Source organism: Herpailurus yagouaroundi, unplaced genomic scaffold, assembly GCF_014898765.1.
Source record: "Herpailurus yagouaroundi ecotype Mexico unplaced genomic scaffold, PumYag 67569, whole genome shotgun sequence".
Classification (NCBI taxonomy): Eukaryota; Metazoa; Chordata; class Mammalia; order Carnivora; family Felidae; genus Herpailurus; species Herpailurus yagouaroundi.
In genome coordinates this window covers 2,863,039-2,883,533 of record NW_024420375.1, presented here as the reverse complement: position 1 = coordinate 2,883,533, position 20,495 = coordinate 2,863,039, and the positions used below count along the sequence as shown (strand labels likewise).

Below are 20,495 nucleotides of genomic sequence, written 5' to 3'. Positions count from 1 at the left end.
GTCGCAAGTGGGAAGCAGTCTCAGGCCACACGCAGTCCTTTTTGCAAAGCCAAGGAGTGAATGAATGAGAGAGGGAGAGAGAGAAAGAGAGACAGAGAGGTGGTGTAGGGAGGATTAGGGGTGGGATTCCATGACGTTACCGGCTCCGCCTCCCGATGTATATAAGGGGGCGCTGGGCGCGCAACGACCCCAAGCAGCAGCTTTGAAGCCTGAGCACCTGAAGTCGCTAGCCCCAGCCCAACTCGGTTTAACTCAGCCTCACCCAACCCGATTTGAGACTCTCCTCTCCCTGGGCTTGCAACAGCTCTCCGGTAAGCCTTGGGGGCCGACAAGTGTGTCGGAAGGGGATGGCGAGGGTCTGGGCATACCTAGGATTCTCTGGCATCCAGAGCATGCAGTTACATCAACGCGGCCGTGACCTGTTGCTGGCGAGACCCCGGCCCCAAGAACCAAGGTTCCCGTCTCCACCTCAGCCCCAGACCGTTTCTAACGGGGACATAAGAATCTGGGAGCTGAGTTAGGGGGCATAGGGTGGGACCGTCTCTAGTGCGAGCAATTTCAGGCTGCTCTGGGGCCCCTCTGGGTGCATCTCCAAATCTTTAGAGGTCGAAGCCCCGCCCCACTGTTGATTCTTGCTGGTCAGCCTAGCAAGGCGGGAGGAAGTGGGGGAACATTTGCTTACTCCCCTGGGCGACAGTAGCACGGTTTACACGGTGTGGGCAGGGTGAGTAGGGATGGAATTGAGTCGGTGCTCACTTTTGATCAGCAGTGGAGGTCGGTCCTCTCCTCCCTCCGGGCAATCTGGGAACCTTGCCTATTAAGTAGCCCTTGGGATAAGCACTGAAAAGGAACGTGGAGAGTGGATGTGAGAAGGGCGTTCTGCCCAGAGTTGCTGGCTGCTCCTGGGATGAGTTTGTTTAATTCCCAAACAGCCACAGGCCAGAAAACGGACACAGAACAGGTTCCATGGTTTCTGGGTTGGGGTCTAGGATAAACCCTAGTTTCTCCGTCAGGGAAAGAGACGGATACTGACTGAACACCCATGAGGTGCCAGGCCACTGTATCATAGGGATCTTTCACCTGCTTTTTCTGCAAATTACTCCTACAAACCTGTGAGGTATTATTTTTCCTACTTGTTAAAGGAAGAAACTGAGGTTAGAGGAAGAGACTTGAATATCTTCCCCATCCCCCCCATCGCTCCTGAGCTTGGTGGAGTGTGTATTGTAATGCGCTCTTAGAGCTTAGGGATAATGAGCCCTATTGAAGGGCTTTTGTCTTGTTTCTCACCAGATCCTAGAATCCTCTTCAATTCCAGCTAGAATGCTGTGGCACGCACTTCGCAGATTTGGTCAAAAGCTGGTACGCAGACGTACCCTGGAGCCTGGCATGGCAGACACTCGCCTTGCCAGATGCCTGAGCACTCTGGATTTGGTGGCCCTGGGTGTGGGCAGCACGTTGGGTGCAGGCGTGTATGTCTTGGCTGGCGAGGTGGCCAAAGATAAAGCTGGACCATCCATTGTGATCTGCTTTTTGGTGGCCGCTCTATCTTCTGTGTTGGCTGGACTGTGCTATGCGGAGTTTGGTGCCCGAGTTCCCCGTTCTGGTTCTGCGTATCTGTACAGCTATGTCACCGTGGGTGAACTCTGGGCCTTCACCACTGGCTGGAACCTCATCCTCTCCTATGTCATCGGTGAGATGGTGGGGCAGGGAGGGGCTTCGAATCAGGAAGTGGTGAAGTGATGTAGTCTTCAACATTCACAGGACTCCAATACCCTTAAATGTGTTTGTTATGGGGCTGGGAGGGTTGAAGGTGTGGTGGAGAAATTGTTCCTTCTACTTATCTCTGCCCTGGTTTCCTTAATTAACTGGTTTGGGTTTTTAAAAAGTAAGATTAAGGGTGCCTGGCTGGCTCAGTCGTTGGAGCATGTGACTCTTGATCTAGGGGTTGTGAGTTCAAGCCCCACGGTGGGCGTAGAGCCTACTTAAAAAAAAAGTACGAATAGATGAAAACAGTAGGGATTATTTGTGTGACTGGTTTGGGCGAGGGAGGAAACTTGACCCCCTGTTTCTCCCTCTGCTCTACCAGGTACAGCCAGTGTGGCCCGGGCCTGGAGCTCGGCTTTCGACAACCTGATTGGGAACCACATCTCTCGTACCCTGCAAGGGAGCATCTCACTGCGTGTTCCCTATGTTCTCGCAGAATATCCAGACTTCTTTGCTCTGGGCCTTGTGTTGTTGCTCACCGGTGAGGGAAAAGACAGGGTTAATGGTGGGAGGCAGGGCTAGGAGGGACCAAGCCTGAGAAGGGCTTGATGGAGGTGATAATGGTGAGAAAGCAGAGACGCTGGGCAGGAAAGGTGTGCACTGAGGCGGGGAAACAAATCTCGGACTGAGGACTTCATGAGTCCTGATTGCCTCTTTCCCACAGGATTGCTGGCTCTGGGGGCCAGTGAGTCAGCCCTGGTTACCAAAGTGTTCACAGTGGTGAACCTTTTGGTTCTTGGTTTTGTCATCATCTCTGGCTTCATTAAGGGGGACTTGCACAATTGGAAACTCACAGAAGAGGACTACAAACTGACCGTGGCTCGACTCAATGACACTTATAGGTTAGGAGATTCACTTTCCGGAGATTCGGAGCTGGGAGCATGATGGGGAGCCAGGGGCGTCTGCGCTAAGGCATTCAGGATTGGGTTGGGGAGGAATGGGAGCTTAGGTCTTGAACACCTGGCTGAGTAGTTTGGCATTAGGGAAAAGGCACAGAGTTGGCTGAACACACCTTTTACCTTTTCCACCCTTTTCTTCCACTTTAGCCTGGGCCCTCTGGGCTCTGGAGGATTTGTGCCTTTCGGCCTCGAGGGGATTCTCCATGGAGCAGCTACCTGTTTCTATGCATTTGTTGGTTTCGACTGTATTGCTACCACTGGTAACACAGTCATGCTGGTTCTGTCTGGGGCTTGGACACAGCGAATGCTCAGTTTGCATGCAGATTGGGGGTGGCAGAGGAGCGAACCTGCTAAGCTGATTCAGAAACTTGTGCCCCTTCCTGCAGGCGAAGAAGCTAAGAATCCCCAACGTTCCATCCCCGTGGGCATTGTGATTTCACTGTTGGTCTGCTTTTTGGCATATTTTGGTGTCTCTTCGGCACTTACGCTTATGATGCCTTACTACCAGCTTCAACCTGAGAGCCCCTTGCCGGAGGCCTTTCTCCACACTGGATGGGCCCCTGCCCGCTATGTTGTGGCTATTGGATCCCTCTGTGCTCTTTCTACCAGGTCAGTGGTAACCGTTTGTTCTCCTCTGCGGTCAGAGTCTTAGGCTTGAGCATTCGGTACCTGAGAAGAACCCTTAAAAGGGCTGTGAGGAGAAGGGGGAGACTCCTTAATCTCACAGGCTCAGGGGATAGAGGTTGCAGTCACCTCACGCCACTCTGGGCATTCCTCCCTCCAGCCTCTTGGGCTCTATGTTCCCCATGCCTCGGGTGATCTATGCGATGGCAGAGGATGGCCTCCTGTTCCGTGTCCTCGCCAGGATCCACAGCGGCACACACACCCCCATCGTGGCCACTGTGGTCTCTGGCATTGTTGCAGGTAAAACGGTTGTCTCTGTCCTTCCCCTCGTTCTTTGACCGATTCCCTCAACTTTGCTCTTCGCTTCCCTCACATCTTGCTTTCTGCCCATCAATTCCAGCATTCATGGCATTCCTCTTTGAGCTCGCTGATCTTGTGGACCTTATGTCAATTGGGACCCTGCTTGCTTACTCCCTGGTGGCTGTTTGTGTCCTCATCCTCAGGTGAGACTCCCTCTGTGAGCTAGGATTTGGGTTTTTGTTCTTGGATGAGGAGTGATGGGGATGTGTTCTCCCTCCTCCTTCATGTGCCTTCGTTATCCTGAGTCTCCTGGAGGAATATGGATATTCCTCCCCGCCCAAAGGAGCTTCCACCCTTCTGGCTTATGTGGGAGCTAGAGCTGCCTGCGAGAAGATGCTCAAGTGGTTAAGGGTTGTTCCTAATACTGCCTTCTTACTCTTGCCTCAGGTATCAGTCTGAGGTGAAGAATGAGGAGGATCAGGTGGAGCTGCAGGAGGAGAAGACAGCTGAAGCCGAGAAGCTGACCCTACAGGGACTATTTTGTCCACTCAACTCCAATCCCACTCCACTCTCTGGCCAAGTTGTCTATGTTTGCTCCTCATTGGTTGGTGAGCGATAGAAATTTTCTCTGGGGTGGCTTTGAGGTCAGCATGATGGGGGGAGAGAGGGTGTGGCATTTGGTGGCTGAGGTCGGCCTAGAGAGAACGGTGACCCTCCTTGGAACGGGGTGGCCTAATGTCTTAACGTGTTGGTCTCAAGAGTTGGTTTTGATGTTTCTCAACTTGACCCTTGAAGCTCTGCTGCTGACTCTTCTTTGCCTGGTGCTGACCAAGTGGCCCGTTCCACTGCTTTCTGGAGACCCAGTGTGGACTGCAGTGGTTGTGCTGCTCCTGATGCTCATTACTGGGATCACTGGGGTCATTTGGAGACAGCCACAGAGCTCTACTCCCCTTCACTTTAAGGTAAATGACCTCTTTCTTTCCACCTACCAACCCATGTCAGAAGACTCGGCTCCAGATGCCTTGTGATCTAATGGAGTTTGTAAGTGTTCTTTCATTGGACAAGAAAGGAAAGATACAGGAGATACCTAGGCCAATGACTTCTTCTCTCACCCTCCATAGTTCCTTTCCAGTTCTATTTCCCCAAACGTTGTATTCTTGGAGTCCTATACGATGTACATTCAGTGAGCGGGCATTGAAATACACAATATGAGCAGGAGTTGGACCCTCCCTTTCCTGGCCCCCGTAGGTTAGGGATCTCTTTCTAGGTCACCGCATGGTATCTACAAAGGAGATTTTGCTTTGTTCTCAGGTACCTGCTTTGCCTCTTCTCCCACTAATGAGCATCTTTGTGAATGTTTACCTTATGATGCAGATGACAGCTGGCACCTGGGCTCGATTTGGGGTCTGGATGCTGATTGGTAGGTATCCACTTGGGAAGGGTAGTCCTCTTGGGTATCCTATCCCAATGCTTTTCCCTCTTGGTCTCAAGTAGGGAGACCTATTAAGCTTTTACAAGTCACTATTTCCCTACCTCACAGCTACCTTTCCCCACTAGGGTTTGCTATCTACTTCGGCTATGGGATGCACCACAGCCTGGAAGAGGTTAAGAGTGACCAACCTCCACTCAAGTCTAGAGCCAAAACTTTAGACCTTGATCTCAGCAGTGCCTGTACACCTTCGATTTGACATCGTCATACCTGAATGCTGTCTGGTCCCCCTGCACAATAATGGAGAGTACTCTTGAGCACATGGGAAGCTAGGCCTCCCATGGGATGTTGGTGGGGGAACACTAGAGCTCTGTATTTATCGTGGAGTGAAAGATGTGTCTTTGCTGTGCCTCATTCCTTTTTTTTTTTTTATACTGGTCTACTTCTCAATTGTGTCTGTAGTTGCTTACTGGCTTTTACAAAGTTATTATTAAAGGAAACTAGAAAAAGAAACTATGTCTTGTTCTTTGCTTGCTAGAGATGATGTGGAGCCTGACTTTCCATGTGGAGAGCTTCAGATGAGTGTCCTCTGTGCACTCCAGTCACCACAAAAGTATCTTGTGCCTGTGTGTGTTTCTTGTTGGCTCAGGTTTTGAGGAGGGTGGTGTGACCACTTGTCAAGTCTAGTCACACTTGAAGGAACGATCTTGAGATAGGTTTCCCTCTTGCTGTACTAAAGGTTAGATTCTAAATAAGTAGGACAGCAACACTTGTCTTTGGGATTTGGGGGTGGACTCTGATCTCAACACTGGCATTGGTTGGGACCTACACTGAGACCATTGTCTTTGGTTCCACCCCTTCTAGTTGGACCAGACCCAGACTCTTGTGATTTCCTGGGCAACAGAAATTTTGGCTGGGGTATTTGGCACTGCCGGGAGGAGGGGTGGACAATAGGGGGGTAACTGGTAAAGGACTGGTAAAGGATAGTATACATACATACTATCTATGTATGTATAGATAGTGATTGCTATACAAGTAGTAAGGGAACAGAGGTCAGAGCTTTGCTCACACCATGAACTATTCATTTGTCCATTTCTTCAACAAACATACGTGGAGCTCTTATTAAAATGCTAGGCCCCATGCTGTGTCCTAGGGGTATAAACGTGAATAAAACAGTCCCTGCCCTCAAGGAACTCAAAATCCAGAGGAGGAGACAAGCCGGTGAACATGAAACAATGTGACCTGGACCAGGGCAGGGTAAGTGCTGAGTGCTACAGAAGCACAAAGGACGTTCTTGACCCAAGTCTTGAATAGGTATTTCTGAAGTGGACTGAGGGAAGGGTTCACTTGTCAGTGAAAAGTGTGCACAAAGCCATGTGCATGGTGAAAGAGCAGATTGTATTTGGAGGTATGACACGTAGTTCAGTGTGGCTGGAGGGTAGCGTATAGGGGGTTGTGAAATACAGCAGAGACCATATGAATGGCTTTTGTATATCCGACCAAGGAATTTAGGTACTCTCCTTATAAGTGGTGTGTGTGTGGAGGGGAGGGGGACAGGTTACTGAAGGATTCTAAGTAAGGAAGATGGTTGGATTTGTTAGTCTGGCAGCAGCAAGGAGGATGGCTTGGAAGAGGCTGGGGGAAGCTAGAGCAGTGAGCTAATAGTTACCATTTGTTGAGTATTAATGATATGCCAGCCCTTGTGCCTACAATCTCATTTAGTCCTTGCAATAATTCTATGATATAGAAGTTATGAAAATTCATTTCTACAGATGACGGGGACAGACTTTGGGTAAAAAATATGCTCTAGATCACATAACTTGGAATGGTCAGTGCCAGGATACAGAACCCAGTTCTGCCTGACTCTGCAGTCTATGCTCTTTAACCATTGTGTGACATTGCTAGTAGTAATTAGTTAGGAGGACAATTGTGATCATTTGGGGGTTCTCGGTCAGTTGGATGTAGGAGGTAAGAAAGAAGCAGATGGCTTAGGTTTCTGGGTGGAGTTTCTGATCGAATGATCAAATTATTAGCTGAGATAGCAAAAGAGGAAGAGCATATTGGGGGAAAGATGAATTCAGTTCGATATGCTCATTTATAAGTGTATGTAAATTTAGCTTCCTACGGGTGAAGATAATGTAATCAATAATTGGAACTTGAAGCTAGGTGAGAAGTCTGGGCTAGAGTTACAAATTGAGGGGGCATCAACTCAGGACATACATGTATGTGAAGAAAATTTTGGGAGCACCTGGATGGCTCAGTTGGTAGAGCATGTGGCTCTTGATCTTGGGGTTGTAAGTTTGAGACCCACATTGTGTGTAGAGATTACTTTAAAAAAATTTTTTGTAGCATAAATTGTATAATTTTCTTTATATATAAAGAGCTCTTACAAATCAATAAGATGAATCACCTGATGAATGAATAAAAGATGTAAATAGTTTTCAGAAAAAACATATAACACCAAACAAATATTAAGATACTCAGTCTCACACATTAAAGAAATGCAAATCAAAACAACAATGAGATCTCGGTTCTTACCTTACAGACCAGCAAAACAAACTTTTTTTTTTTTAATGTTTATTGTATTTTTGAGACAGAGACAGAGCATGAACAGAAGAGGGTCAGGGAGAGGGAGACACAGAATCTGAAACAGGCTCCAGGCTCTGAGCTGTCAGCACAGAGCCCGACACGGGGCTTGAACTGTCGGGCCGTGAGATCATGACCTGAGCTGAAGCCGGCCACTCAACCGACTGAGCCACCCAGGCGCCCCAAAACAAACTTTTTTTAAGATTTTATTTATTTTTTATTTTTTATTTTTAAAGGTTTTTTTTTTTAAATTTTTTTAACGTTTATTTATTTTTGAGACAGAGAGAGACAGAGCATGAATGGGGGAGGGGCAGAGAGAGAGGGAGACACAGTCGGAAGCAGGCTCCAGGCTCCGAGCCATCAGCCCAGAGCCTGATGCGGGGCTCGAACCCACGGACCATGAGATCGTGGCCTGAGCTGAAGTCGGAGGCTTAACCGACTGAGCCACCCAGGCGCCCCTAAGATTTTATTTTTAAGTAATCTATACCCAACATGGGGCTCAAACCCACAACCCCAAGATTGAGAGTCTGAGAGTCTGTGATGTACTGAATGGGCCAGCCAGGTGCCCCACAGCAAAACAAATTTCAATGACTAGGTGTTGGCAAAAGTGAGGGAGAATAGGCAGTCTCCTGCATCATGGGGATGTACATTTTTATAACTTTTTTGGAGAGTACTTTGCTAATATAACAATTAAAAACATTCTTTTGGATCTGATGGCTCCACTTATAGGGGTTTATTTATTTATTTTTTAATTTTTTTAATGTTTTGTTTTTTGAGAGAAAGAGACAGAATGCAAGCGGGGGAGGGGCAGAGAGAGGGAGACACAGATTCTGAAATAGGCTCCGGGCTCTGAGCTGTCAGCCTGGAGCCTGATGCGGGGCTCGAACCCATGAACATGAGGTCATGACCTGAGCCAAAGTGGGAAGCTTAACTGACTGAGCCACCCAGGCACCCCTCCACTTACAGGAATTTAAAAAACTTTACATATATATAAGGATATGTACTGTGACATTATAATACAATAAAACTTGGAAGCTACCTAGTGTGCATCAGCAAGGAACTAGTTAAGTTACAATGCATTAATTCATTGAAATATTTATAGAGCCAGTAAAAAATGAGAATTATATGTGCCAAGAGGTGATATGGAAAGATCTCCAAGATATACTATTGAGTAGGAACAAAACCCCCAAGGTGCAGAACATTTGTGTGAAAGTGCAAAAGAGGATGTATTTATACATTATTTACTTTCTGGGAAAATATATAGCAAACTTAACCACTGGGTCTTCTTCTGTACTTTCAGTTGTTTTTTTCTTTTTAACCCAGATACAAACAATACTTTTTTTCATTCCTTTTATGATCATAACAGTAAAAGATTGGGGGAATTCTAACATTTAAGGGATAGAGGAGGAAGACTCAGCACAAAAGAGAAAGAATGACTGAAGATACAAGACAGTGATGGTGGAAGGAGGGAGGAAAGCACTTTGCAGGAACAGTCAACAATGCCAAATGCTGCCTTAGGGAGTCAAGTTAAATAAGGACAGAAAAGGGTTCATTGGTTTTGTCAGTAGTTCATTGAAACTATTTCAAGAGTAGTTTTGGTCAGATGGTGGGGAGTGGAGGCCACATTGGAGTGGGTTGAGTAAATGGAGGGTGAGGAAGTGGCTACAGCATTTCAGGCCAACATCTGAAGGGAATTTCTAGGATGGGCAGTTTTTGTATTTATATGCTTAAAAGAAGATTGCCAACAGGGAAAGTGAATACACTTTGTAACTACTGTTTAAATAAATCATTTGTGGGGTTCTGGGTGGCTCAGTGGGTTAAGTGTCTGACTTCAGCTCAGGTCATGATCTCATGGTCCCTGAGTTCCAGCCCCACGTCGGGCTCTGTGCTGACAACTAACTCAGCCTGGAGCCTGCTTCGGATTCTGCGTCTCCCTCTCTCTCTGCCTCTCCGCTGCTCGCACTCTGTCTCTCTCAAAAATAAATAAACATCAAAAAAAATTTTAAGTAAATCATTTGTGAAGGAGGGACTACTTCTCTGATTTGGTGTTCTAATCTTTTTTCATTCAGTGCAATGTTTCCCAAACCTTAGACTTTCATGAATTTTTTCTCTATTTGTGTAATCTTGTAATGTTAAAAAACCCTCACTTTTTAAAGCTTAAATACATTTATTTTCTATATGTATTTTTAAAAAGTTTTCTTAAAAAATTTTTTTTATTTAATTTTTTAAAAAATTTACATCCAAGTTAGTTAGCATACAGTACAACAATGATTTCAGGAGTAGATTCCTTAGTGCCCCTTACCCATTTAGCCCATCCCCCCTCCCACAATCCCTCCAGCAACCCTTTGTTCTCCATATTTAAGAGTCTCTTATGTTTTGTCGCCCTCCCTGTTTTTATATTGTTTGCTTCCCTTCCCTTATGTTCATCTGTTTTGTATCTTAAAGTCCTCATATGAGGGAAGTCATATATTTGTCTTTCTATGACTGAGTAATTTCACTTAGCATAATACTCTCTAGTTCCAACCACCTAGTTGCAAATGGCAAAAAAAAAATTTTAATGTTTATTCTTGAGAGACAGCATGCGTGCGAGTGAGAGAGGGAGACAATCTGAAGCAGGCTCCAGGCTCTGAGCCGTCAGCACAGAGCCCACTGCGGGGCTTAAACCCACGAACCGCGACATCATGACCTGAGCCAAAGTCAGACGCTTAACTGACTGAGTCACCCTGGCCCCTAAACATTTTATTTATTTAAGTAATCTCTTCACCAAACGTGGGGCTTGAACTCATGACCCCAAGACCAAGAGTCGCATGTTCTTCTAACTGAGCTAGCCGGGCACCCCAATACACTGATTTTAAAAGGAAAACATTTTACCACTATCATACATGGAAAACAAGGTATTTTCCTAATACATATAAGGATGCCCAAATAAATATCCAACTATTAAAAAATGTTTGGCTCCATACAAAATAATCCTTATCTGCCATTTAGCTTTCCACGGTTTTAGTTATCGCTGGTCTGGAAGCAAATGGTCTTCTTGATGTATAGTCAGAAGGTCAATAGTATCCTAATGCTGCATCACAATGCCTATGTCATTTACCTCACTTCATCTTATCATGGAGGCATTTTATCATCTCACATCATCACAAGAAGAAGGGTGGGTACAGTACAAGATATTGTGAAAGAGACCACATTCACATAACTTATATTGTTATAATTATTCTATTTTATTAATATTTATTGTTTACCTCTTATTGTGCCTAATTTATAAATTAAACTTTATCATAGGTGTGTATGTATAGGAAAAAACAGTATATATACTGTTCAAGACTATCTGGGAGGTATTTACTGGGGGTCTTGGAAGATATCCCCTGTGGATTAAGGGGGACGGACTATCATAACCACCCTTTAGAAATACTTAGGCTGTCGGGGGCGCCTGGGTGGCTCAGTCTGTTAAGCGTCCGACTTCGGCTCAGGTCATGATCCTGTGGTTTGTGGGTTCGAGCCCCACATCAGGCTCTGTGCTGACAGCTCAGAGCCTGGAGTCCGCTTCAGATTCCGTGTCTCCCTCTCTCTCTGCCCCTCTCCTGCTCACACTCTGTGTGTGTGTGTGTGTCTCTCTCTCTCCTCTCACTCTCAAAAATAAACATTGTAAAAAGAGAAATACTTAAGCCGTCAATGAATAATCTCTGTAGGATGTTATGCTTGAAGATGAGTAGAAAATTGCTTTAGGCGTGGTCTAATGGCCCAAATATGTATAAAGACAGAGCAGGAAATAGTGAGTATCCTAAGAGAGGTATGCATGAGAGTTCACATCAGAGAGTTCTGGGAAATCTTCATGGAGGTTGAAGCTCATTGGGGCACAAAGGATAGGTAAAATATGTAATTTCAGAAATCGTGGGGAGAGTGTTTCAGGAAGAGGGAAACTTGTGCACAAAGACAAGAAACTGGGAAAGTTCATAATTCAGTTTGCCTACAGCCTAGGATTTTGCTTAGGGATAAAGTGGAAAAATAAGGCAGGAAAGATCGATTCCAGTCAGACTCTTGATGGCCATTCATTTCAGGGCTTTCAATTGAAGGGCAAGAAGTGTGTGGATGCATGTTCTAACATGTGAAGGAAAGAGTGGTTCTGTGATTTGCTTCAATGAATTACACCTCAGTTACCTAGTCACACAGTTATACTCTAGATCTTGTCGGAATGTACACCTCTGAAATCACTAATTCAAACATCAGAAGTAACCCCACTACAATAATTCTTTGACCTCATGAATTCCTTAATTCATTCTCCTCTCCCACATACATTCTCTTTTTATCGGTTTCCTCCAGTCTTCACTTGCTCCCTTACCCACTTAAATTCCTGAATTTATTATCATTATGAGTCTTGCAAATATCTTCACTTCCCTAGGCGATACTCTGGCATACTTACACCCTGCTCCCCAGAGGAATCCAAATAACACACCTGTGCAGTCCAGGATTGTTGGAGATAATCATATATTGGGCAGCTTAATGATCATCAACCTTCATTAGGTCCTCAAGACTACTGGGGAACCTTTTTTTTCTTGCTGATTCCCCAGAACTCTGAAACAACTGTTTCTTACCTTATTCACATTCTTCAAATCTCTCCCTCCTACTCTCTGCTATTGACTTTGTTTCATATTTTATTGAGAAAACACATGCCCATCAGATAAAAACTCACTCATCTTCCTGTGGATTTTTTTAAATAAAAATAGCTTCTCCGGGCACCTTGCTGGCTCAATTGGCAGAACATGCGACTCCTGATTTCAGGGTCATGAGTTCGAGCCCCACTCGAACACTTGGGCATAGAGATTACTTAAAAACATTTTTAAAAATGACTCAAAGGATTATTTTTTAAAAAAAGTTAAAATAGCTTCTCTTTTTTTCCCCAATGATAAATATATATGTTCATTGTAGGAAATTGAAAACTATAAATATAAAGAAAGTAAAGATTCTCCCAGATTCCACCACTCAAAAGATAAACACTGTTAACCTTTTGGTAAATACTGTTCCAGATATTTTTGTTGAAATATTCATACAATTTTACATAAGTGTATACCTTCTCTGTAAACTTTTTCTTTCCCTTTCGTTTCTTTTTATGATTTATGCAGTTCATACCCAGGTGGAAAGCATCCCAAGAGTTTTTTAGTCACTCACATCTATATAATTACATCTTTTTGAGCAGTTACTTACTTTTTTCTTTTTTAATCTCAATGGTAGCATATAGGCATCTCCCTAGTTTTATACCATTAGATTGTTTTCACAGAAGTGTTTTTAGAGGCTGTGTAAGTCTTCCACTGTATGGCACTAATTACTTTAAGTTGTATAACTAGCCCACATTTAACTAGATGAACATTTAAGTGGTTTACAATGCTTCAGTGAATGTTTCTGTTTATCTTTGCAAATTTTTCCAATTTCATCTTGGGGAAGATTTCTAGGAGAAAAATTGTTAGGTAATAGTACACACATGTAAGATTTTGATATATATTGTCAAACTGCCCTCCAGAAAAGTTGCAATAATTTGTACTCCTACCAACAGTGCACAAGAGTGCCTGCTTTGTTTATATTGTTAATTTGAGGTATTGTTAATCCTCCTTTCAACCTTTGCCAATCTGATAAATGATAAAATCTTACCTTGTTTTAATTTTCACTTCTTTGATTACTGGTGAGGTTGAATATCTTTTCATATATTTATATGTTTCTATCTGTGTAAATTGTCTGATCATGTCCTTTCCTGATATATTTGCTAGAGTAATTTGTCTTTTTAATTTTAAGAGCTTTTTTTTTTAAATTTTATTTATTTTTTATTATTATTTTTTCAACGCTTATTTATTTTTGGGACAGAGAGAGACAGAGCATGAACGGGGGAGGGGCAGAGAGAGAGGGAGACACAGAATCGGAAACAGGCTCCAGGCTCTGAGCCATCAGCCCAGAGCCTGACGCGGGGCTCGAACTCCCGGACCGCGAGATCGTGACCTGGCTGAAGTCGGACGCTTAACCGACTGCGCCACCCAGGCGCCCCAAGAGCTTTTTTTTTAAGAACTCTTTTTATGTTAGATATAGCAACTCTTTATCTGTTATATATGTTGAAAAAATCTTTCTCTGGTCTGTGGTTTGTCTTTCAAGCTTGCTTCTAATGCCATTCAGAAGATTTTATTTATTTATTTTTAAAAGTTTTACTTATTTATTTTTGAGAGTGAGAGAGTGGGGGAGGGGCAGAGAGAGAGGAAGAAGAGAATCCCAAACAGGCTCTGCACCATCAGCATGTAGCCCTATGTGGGGCTCGAACTCAAGAACCATGAGATAATGACCTGAGCTGAAATCAAGAGTTGCATGCTTAACAGACTGAGCCACCCAGGTGCCTCAGAAAATTTTAATTTTTATGTTGTAAAAGTTACTAGTTTTGGGGCGCCTGGGTGGCGCAGTCGGTTAAGCGTCCGACTTCAGCCAGGTCACGATCTCGCGGTCCGTGAGTTCGAGCCCCGCGTCGGGCTCTGGGCTGATGGCTCAGAGCCTGGAGCCTGTTTCCGATTCTGTGTCTCCCTCTCTCTCTGCCCCTCCCCCGTTCATGCTTGGTCTCTCTCTGTCCCAAAAATAAATAAAGGTTGAAAAAAAAAATTAAAAAAAAAAAAGTTTACTAGTTTTCCTTTTTGATTCTGGTTTTTGGATGATGTTTACATCTTGCCATTGTGTTTATAAAATATTCACCCATATTTTCTCTGAGAAATTTTATGATTCAATTTAATCTTTGATTAATCCCATATTTGTTTATTTATTCACTTATTTTAATTAATTAATTTATTTTTTTAATATGAAATTTATTGTTAAATTGGTTTCCATACAACACCCAGTGCTCATCCCAACAGGTGCCCTCCTTATTTATTTATTTTTAATGTTTATTTTGAGAGAGAGAGAGAGAACACGGGGGAGGGGCAGAGAAGGAGGGAGACACAGAATCTGAAGCAGGCTCCAGGCTCTGAGCTGTTAGCAGAGAGCCCGATGCAGGGCTTGAACCCCATGAATTGTGAGATTATGACCTGAACTGAAGTTGTATGTTTAACCAACTAAGTCACCCAGGTACCCTGCCCAGTATTTATTTGGGTATGTGAAGTGAGGCAGGGACCTAGTTTCCTAATATTTTATTTATTTTTGAGAGAGAGAGAAGCAGAGAGAGAGAAGCAGAGAGAGAGGGAGGCACAGCTTCTGAAGCAGGCTCCAGACTCTGAGCTGTCACCTGATGCGGGGCTTGAACTCATGAACTGTGAGATCATTACCTGAGCCGAAGTCCAACACTTAACCGACTGAGCCACCCAGGCACCCCTGTTTACAGTAGTTTTAATATTTGGTAGAGCCAGCTTCTCTCCCTTACTCCATTATCACTGTCGTTTTTAGAATTTTTCTGACTATAATTGCATGTTTTTTGGGAAAGTGTTTTTGTTTTTTTTTTAACAAGGTGTAATGCTACCTTATTAACTAATTTGTATTCTTGGTTGCTTACTCTCTTTTAACCCACTCTATTAATGAGAGTCTTAATAAGCTCTCATTAGAGTCCGAGCTGTTCACCTGTCTTATGTGCTATTTATTTCACCACTTCTGCAATAATTTGTCAAAGAGCAGCAGAATGAAATTTATAGTTTATGCTAGGGTAAGGGAAGATAAGCTACAGCCTGTTGAGTGCCATTTAATGGCATTTCACTACTCATTCTTGCACATCCTTAATATGCACCTGCTTCCTTTATTATCCCCTTTCCTCTTCTTTTACTTTTTTTTTCTGTCTCTTTTAATTCTTCTTCCTTACTTGTAACATCTACGGAGGCTACTAGATCAAAAACAAAAACATTGGAGAAATCCATACGACGACATAAGGGGTTTAACCCTTTCTGCATATTTTTCTTATTCACTGGCCCTTTCAATGGAGTAGTAACAGTTCAGTAAGTCCTGAATTTGGTGGCATATTTACAACCAGTATTAATCAATAGAGCCATTTGATTCTTGTATGCCTTATAAAATCTTGGATAACACAATATCCATTCTACTACAGACATATTTTGTAAGTAATCTGTACACCTAACACGGGGCTTGAATTCATGTCCCCAAGATCAAGAGTTGCATGCTTGGGATGCCTGGGTGGCTCAGTCAGTTAAATGTCCAACTCTTGAGGGGCACCTGGGTGGCTCAGTTGGTTGAGTGTCCGACTTTGGCTCAGGTCATGACCTCATGGCTAGTGAGTTCGAGCCCTGTGTTGGGCTCTGTGCTGACATCTCGGAGCCTGGAGCCTGCTTCAGATTCTGTGTCTCCCTCTCTTTGCCCTTCCCCTGCTTGCACTCTGTATCTCTCTCTCTCAAAAATAATAAATAAACATCAAAAAACTTTTGAAGAAAAAAAATGTCCAACTCTTGATTTCAGCTCAGGTCATGATCTCAGGGTCGTGAGGTGGAGCCCTGTGTCTGGCTCTGTGCTGACAGCAAGGAGGCTTCTTGGGATTCTCTCTCTCTCTCTCTCTCTCTCTCTCTCTCTCTTTCTGTGCCCCTCCCCTGCTCGTGCTTTCTCTCAAAATAAATAAATAAACATTAAAAAAATTAGAAAAAAAGAGCCGCATGCTCTTCTGACTGAGCTAGCCAGGCACCCCTACTACAGACATTATTAATCACTAAGAGCTCTAAGATGTATGTGAAAGGACCACCCTGGGCTTGACAGACAAGGTCTAATTTTCTCCCTGTTCCCTGTTCATTTATGAACAAAGAAGTTATGGTAGAGCCAGGGTCCTTGGTGGGATGATGGAAGTTGGGAGCCCTTAGTTTGTCAACAGGGAAATGGGGAACAATAATGGGAACTAACATTTGCTATCATATGTTAGCCACTGTTCTAGATGCCTTGTGTATACTATTCTATTGAACGAGAATCCTAGAACTACTTTTATTTCCATTTTACAGAGGCAAAAATTGAGGCAGTGAGACTGTAAGTAGCTAGCACAGAGTATGTGGTGCATGAGGATTCAGTCAACTATGCGATACTCTACCGCCCTTTTCCACCAGACTTCTTCCCCTAATTTAGCAATCTAGGATTGTAAAATGAATACCAAATTGCAGGATGCAAAAGAAGAGGAGTAATAGCTGTACTTTCCCTGTTTTCCCTTTTTTGTTCACTGTACTATGTGATCTGGCAGAGAATTTTGAAGAGGGAAAAGAAATTATTTTTAGAAACTCCATGTTTTCCATGATAAGTAATGCCTGACTCTGAGACTGTCAGGGTCAGGAGGAAACTCTCAATGTTCCCAGAATTGAGGCCACAACCTCTTTTTTTAATCCTGCTAGCCAGCCTCACATCTGGCTTGACTGAGGTGCACAAGACTTAAAAGAGGGGTATGTGAGGGAACAAACGGAAAGCGTGTTAATGTTTTGATTTTGGATTTTCCCCCCAAATTTGGAGACTTCATGCCTTAACCCTGTTGTCTCTGAATAGAGATTTCAGTAAAAGGCCACTCCTTGGTTGCAAGCATCACTCCATAGATTTAGCTGGAACCAAACATGTTTCTTTATATATTCCACTCCCATCCCTAAAACCATTTGTTTGGAAATGGATGGGACCCCTGCCCTTACTGCGAGCCTTGCAGGGGAATCATTAATTTCCCTCCGATATGACAAAGGCATGGCAGCAGAAACATGTTTTGGAACTACAGGGTTTTTCATTCCTCTCAACTTCTTTTTTTTTTAATTTTTTTTCAACGTTTTTTATTTATTTTTGGGACAGAGAGAGGCAGAGCATGAACGGGGGAGGGGCAGAGAGAGAGGGAGACACAGAATCGGAAACAGGCTCCAGGCTCCGAGCCATCAGCCCAGAGCCTGAAGCGGGGCTCGAACTCACGGACCGCGAGATCGTGATTCCTCTCAACTTCTAATATTTCTTCTTAATTTTTTTAAAGTTTATTATGAGAGAGAGAAAGATGCAGAGAGAGAGAAAGAGGCAGAGAGGGAGAGAGAATCCCAAGCAGGCTCTGCATTATCAGGGCAGAACGTGATGGGGCGGGGCGGGGCTCAAACTCACCAACCATGAGATCATTAACCTGAGATGAAACCAAGAGTCAGACACCTAACCAACTGAGCCACCCAGGCACCCATCTACTTTTGATATTTCTGACCTTTAACAATCTAAAACTAGTGGGCAACACTGTTTATCTTTCTTCCTCCCTCTCTCTTTCCCCTTCCTCCATCCCTGTCTCCTTTTTCTTTGGAAGGCTTGCTCTGCTTGCCTGCACCCCTCTCTCAATAACTGTAGTATACTTCCGGTATTGCACGACATTCCCTTACTCTCAGTGATTCTCACCCTGGCCCTCTAAACTGCAACCCCTGGACTTAAAGGGCCTAGACGCTTATGACGCTTACGATTCCCATCATAGGTGAAGGCCAATTGGGCGTGGCATTGGTGACGTCGCAATCGGGGGAGGTGCCTTCTGAGCGTCGACTGGCACTGGGCGCAGAGTTTGTGGAGAAGAGGCTTGGGCCGTGGCGTTCTCCGCTAAGGTGCGTGATTTAGTAGGTAGAAGGGCTAAAGGTGGGTCAGCCATGGGCTAGTTGAGTAGTTTATAACTAGAAGGAAGATGTGGCCCGCATTTAAACACTTTTTAGAGTGGCCCTGAGGCAGTGGTTTTGAACTACAGAGTTGCTGTAGCTGACTCTCAGGTGAAGGAAAATGGCCAAAGGCAGTTTTTTTTTGTTTTTTTTTGTTTTTTTTTTGTTTTTTTTACTTGGATGAAGTATGGGATTGGTTCGCGGCCACTGGAAGCAGTAGATAAAAGTTTGGATGTGAATGACCAAAATTCTGTTAAAGCCGGAGGGTCGGAGATTGTTGGGGGCGGGGAGCTGAAGGCGCTAGCTGGCTCTGCGAGAGCGGGGAAAAAAGACAGTGAGTGATTGGATACTTTGAACATGTGGGCAGTGGAGGGGGGGGATTTTGAACCAATTAGGAGACCATGTGTGTCAGCTGGACCAATCACAGGATACCCCGGGCCCTGGTTTCCTTGTGGCGGTTCCGAGCTGCCGCCCCCATTGGACCGCCACAGCCTGGCGCCGCGCCTGTTGGGCGTTGCGCATGTTTGGCGCTGCGGTAGCCTGGGCCGGGCCCCCCCCCCCCCCCCCCCCGTTAACTGGTTTTTCAGGGTTTTAAAATTTCTTCAGCATTTTGCCCCTTAGGACAACAAGTAACTGGAAAATTTGAAAAGAAATTTATTGAGGATAAAGGACAGAATATTGAAAATATTTTCTTATTTCATAGGTCTGAGCCAGAGATTTAATAATGGACGAAACGGATTTTCGTTTCATGGACTTTAAAGGTATATAGCTTTAAATGGTAATGAAGAAAAATGTCACACTGTTTGTTGCCTTATCTAAGATCCTCTAAATGGATTTTGTTTCTGAATTTTATCACTTTGGTCCAAATTTTCCAAATTTAGGTCCAAAGTTTCTCATTTATGTACAGGAAAAACAACATAGATGTTTGACACTGGAACCCTTTTATAAGCTGGTACAGGGAAACAATTCGCAACTCATCGATTATTTTCTGACAATTTTTATGGCATGCAAAATAACAATGGTTTACTCTGAATTAGATATCAATTGTGTTGAAAGTGCATTAAAAATATTACTGCAAGATCCTGAAGTGACTTGCCATAATTAACAGTTAAAAATAAATTCTATCCTGGGTAGTTTTATTTATTTATTTTTTCTGTGTAGTTTTAAGTTTAAGTGCATTTTATTGTGTCTTAATTATTTTGAAAACTGGTAATCCATGTATGGTATTTATGGGAAATCATAATAAACCAAAGCAATTTGATTTGACCAGAACACCAGATTCCTCAATCATACCAGACATGAGAGAGTTTATGGTATTTCCTTTTTTCTGGGAACATGATTAGACCTGTGGTGCATTCATATTCATATTATAGTGAAGTATGTTTTAACCAGCATGGCTATAAATCTATTAGGTTGATGTTTCATTAATGCTTGTCGTTTATTATTATTATTTATTTATTTATTTTTAGTATGAAATTTATTGTCCAGTTGGTTTCCATACAACACCCAGTGCTCATCCCAAAAGGTGCCCTCCTCAATACCCATCACCCACCCCCCCTTAAACCCTCAGTTTGTTCTCAGTTTCTAAGAGTCTCTTATGGTTTGGCTCTCTCCCTCTCTAACCTCTTTTTTTTTTCCTTCTCCTCCCCCATGGTCTTCTGTTAAGTTTCTCAGGATCCACATAAGAGTGAAAACATATGGTATCTGTCTTTCTCTGTATGACTTACTTCACTTAGCATAACACTCTCCAGTTCCATCCACATTGCTACAAAGGGCCATATTTCATTCTTTCTCATTGCCATGTAGTATTCCATTGTGTATATAAACCACAATTTCTTTATCCATTCGTCAGTTGACAGACATTTAGGCTCTTTCCATAATTTGGCTATTGTTGAAAGTGCTGCTATTTGACCCATTCATTCTTTAGTAGGGTGTTCTTTAACCTCCATGCTTTTGGAGGTTTTCCAAACTTTTTCCTGTGGTTGATTTCAAGCTTCAGAGCATTGAGGTCTGAAAGTATGCATGGTATGACCTCAATTCCTGTATACTTATGAAGGGCTGTTTTGTGACCCAGTATGTGATCTATCTTGGAGGATGTTCCATGTGCACTCGAGAAGAAAGTATATTCTGTTGCTTTGGGATGCAGACTTCTAAATAGATCTGTCAAGTCCATCTGATCCAATGTATCATTCAGGGCCCTTGTTTCTTTATTGATCCTGTGTCTAGATGATCTATCCATGTTTGTAAGTGGAATATTAAAGTCCCCTGCAATTACCACATTCTTTTTTTTTTTTCAACGTTTTTTTTTTTTAA

General features: G+C 43.6%; 2 protein-coding genes across 3 annotated transcripts in view; both read left to right on the top strand.

Moving 5' to 3' along the window:
* Nucleotides 1–115: 115 nt before the first annotated feature.
* SLC7A3 (solute carrier family 7 member 3) lies at nt 116–5,529 on the top strand. 2 transcript variants are annotated; one of them, XM_040467726.1, is made up of 12 exons: nt 116–311; nt 1,291–1,690; nt 2,087–2,245; nt 2,429–2,606; nt 2,811–2,923; nt 3,050–3,272; nt 3,448–3,587; nt 3,688–3,790; nt 4,035–4,195; nt 4,383–4,549; nt 4,899–5,007; nt 5,145–5,529. In XM_040467726.1, the coding sequence occupies exons 2-12, from the start codon at nt 1,321–1,323 to the stop codon at nt 5,273–5,275; spliced, it is 1,854 nt and encodes a 617-aa protein (XP_040323660.1). In that variant the 5' UTR covers nt 116–311; nt 1,291–1,320; the 3' UTR covers nt 5,276–5,529. The 2 variants fall into 2 exon arrangements, with proteins under 2 accessions (XP_040323660.1, XP_040323661.1); XM_040467727.1 differs by lacking the exons at nt 2,429–2,606; nt 2,811–2,923.
* Nucleotides 5,530–18,057: 12,528 nt separating this feature from the next.
* LOC121025252 (testis-expressed protein 11-like) overlaps nt 18,058–20,495 on the top strand; it is a 124,685-nt gene continuing 122,247 nt past the window's right edge. Inside the window, exons 1-2 of the mRNA XM_040467711.1 lie at nt 18,058–18,134; nt 18,886–18,943. Of these exons, the coding sequence (XP_040323645.1) occupies nt 18,907–18,943 (37 nt within the window). The 5' untranslated portion in view covers nt 18,058–18,134; nt 18,886–18,906. The remainder of the gene's footprint in view (nt 18,135–18,885; nt 18,944–20,495) is intronic.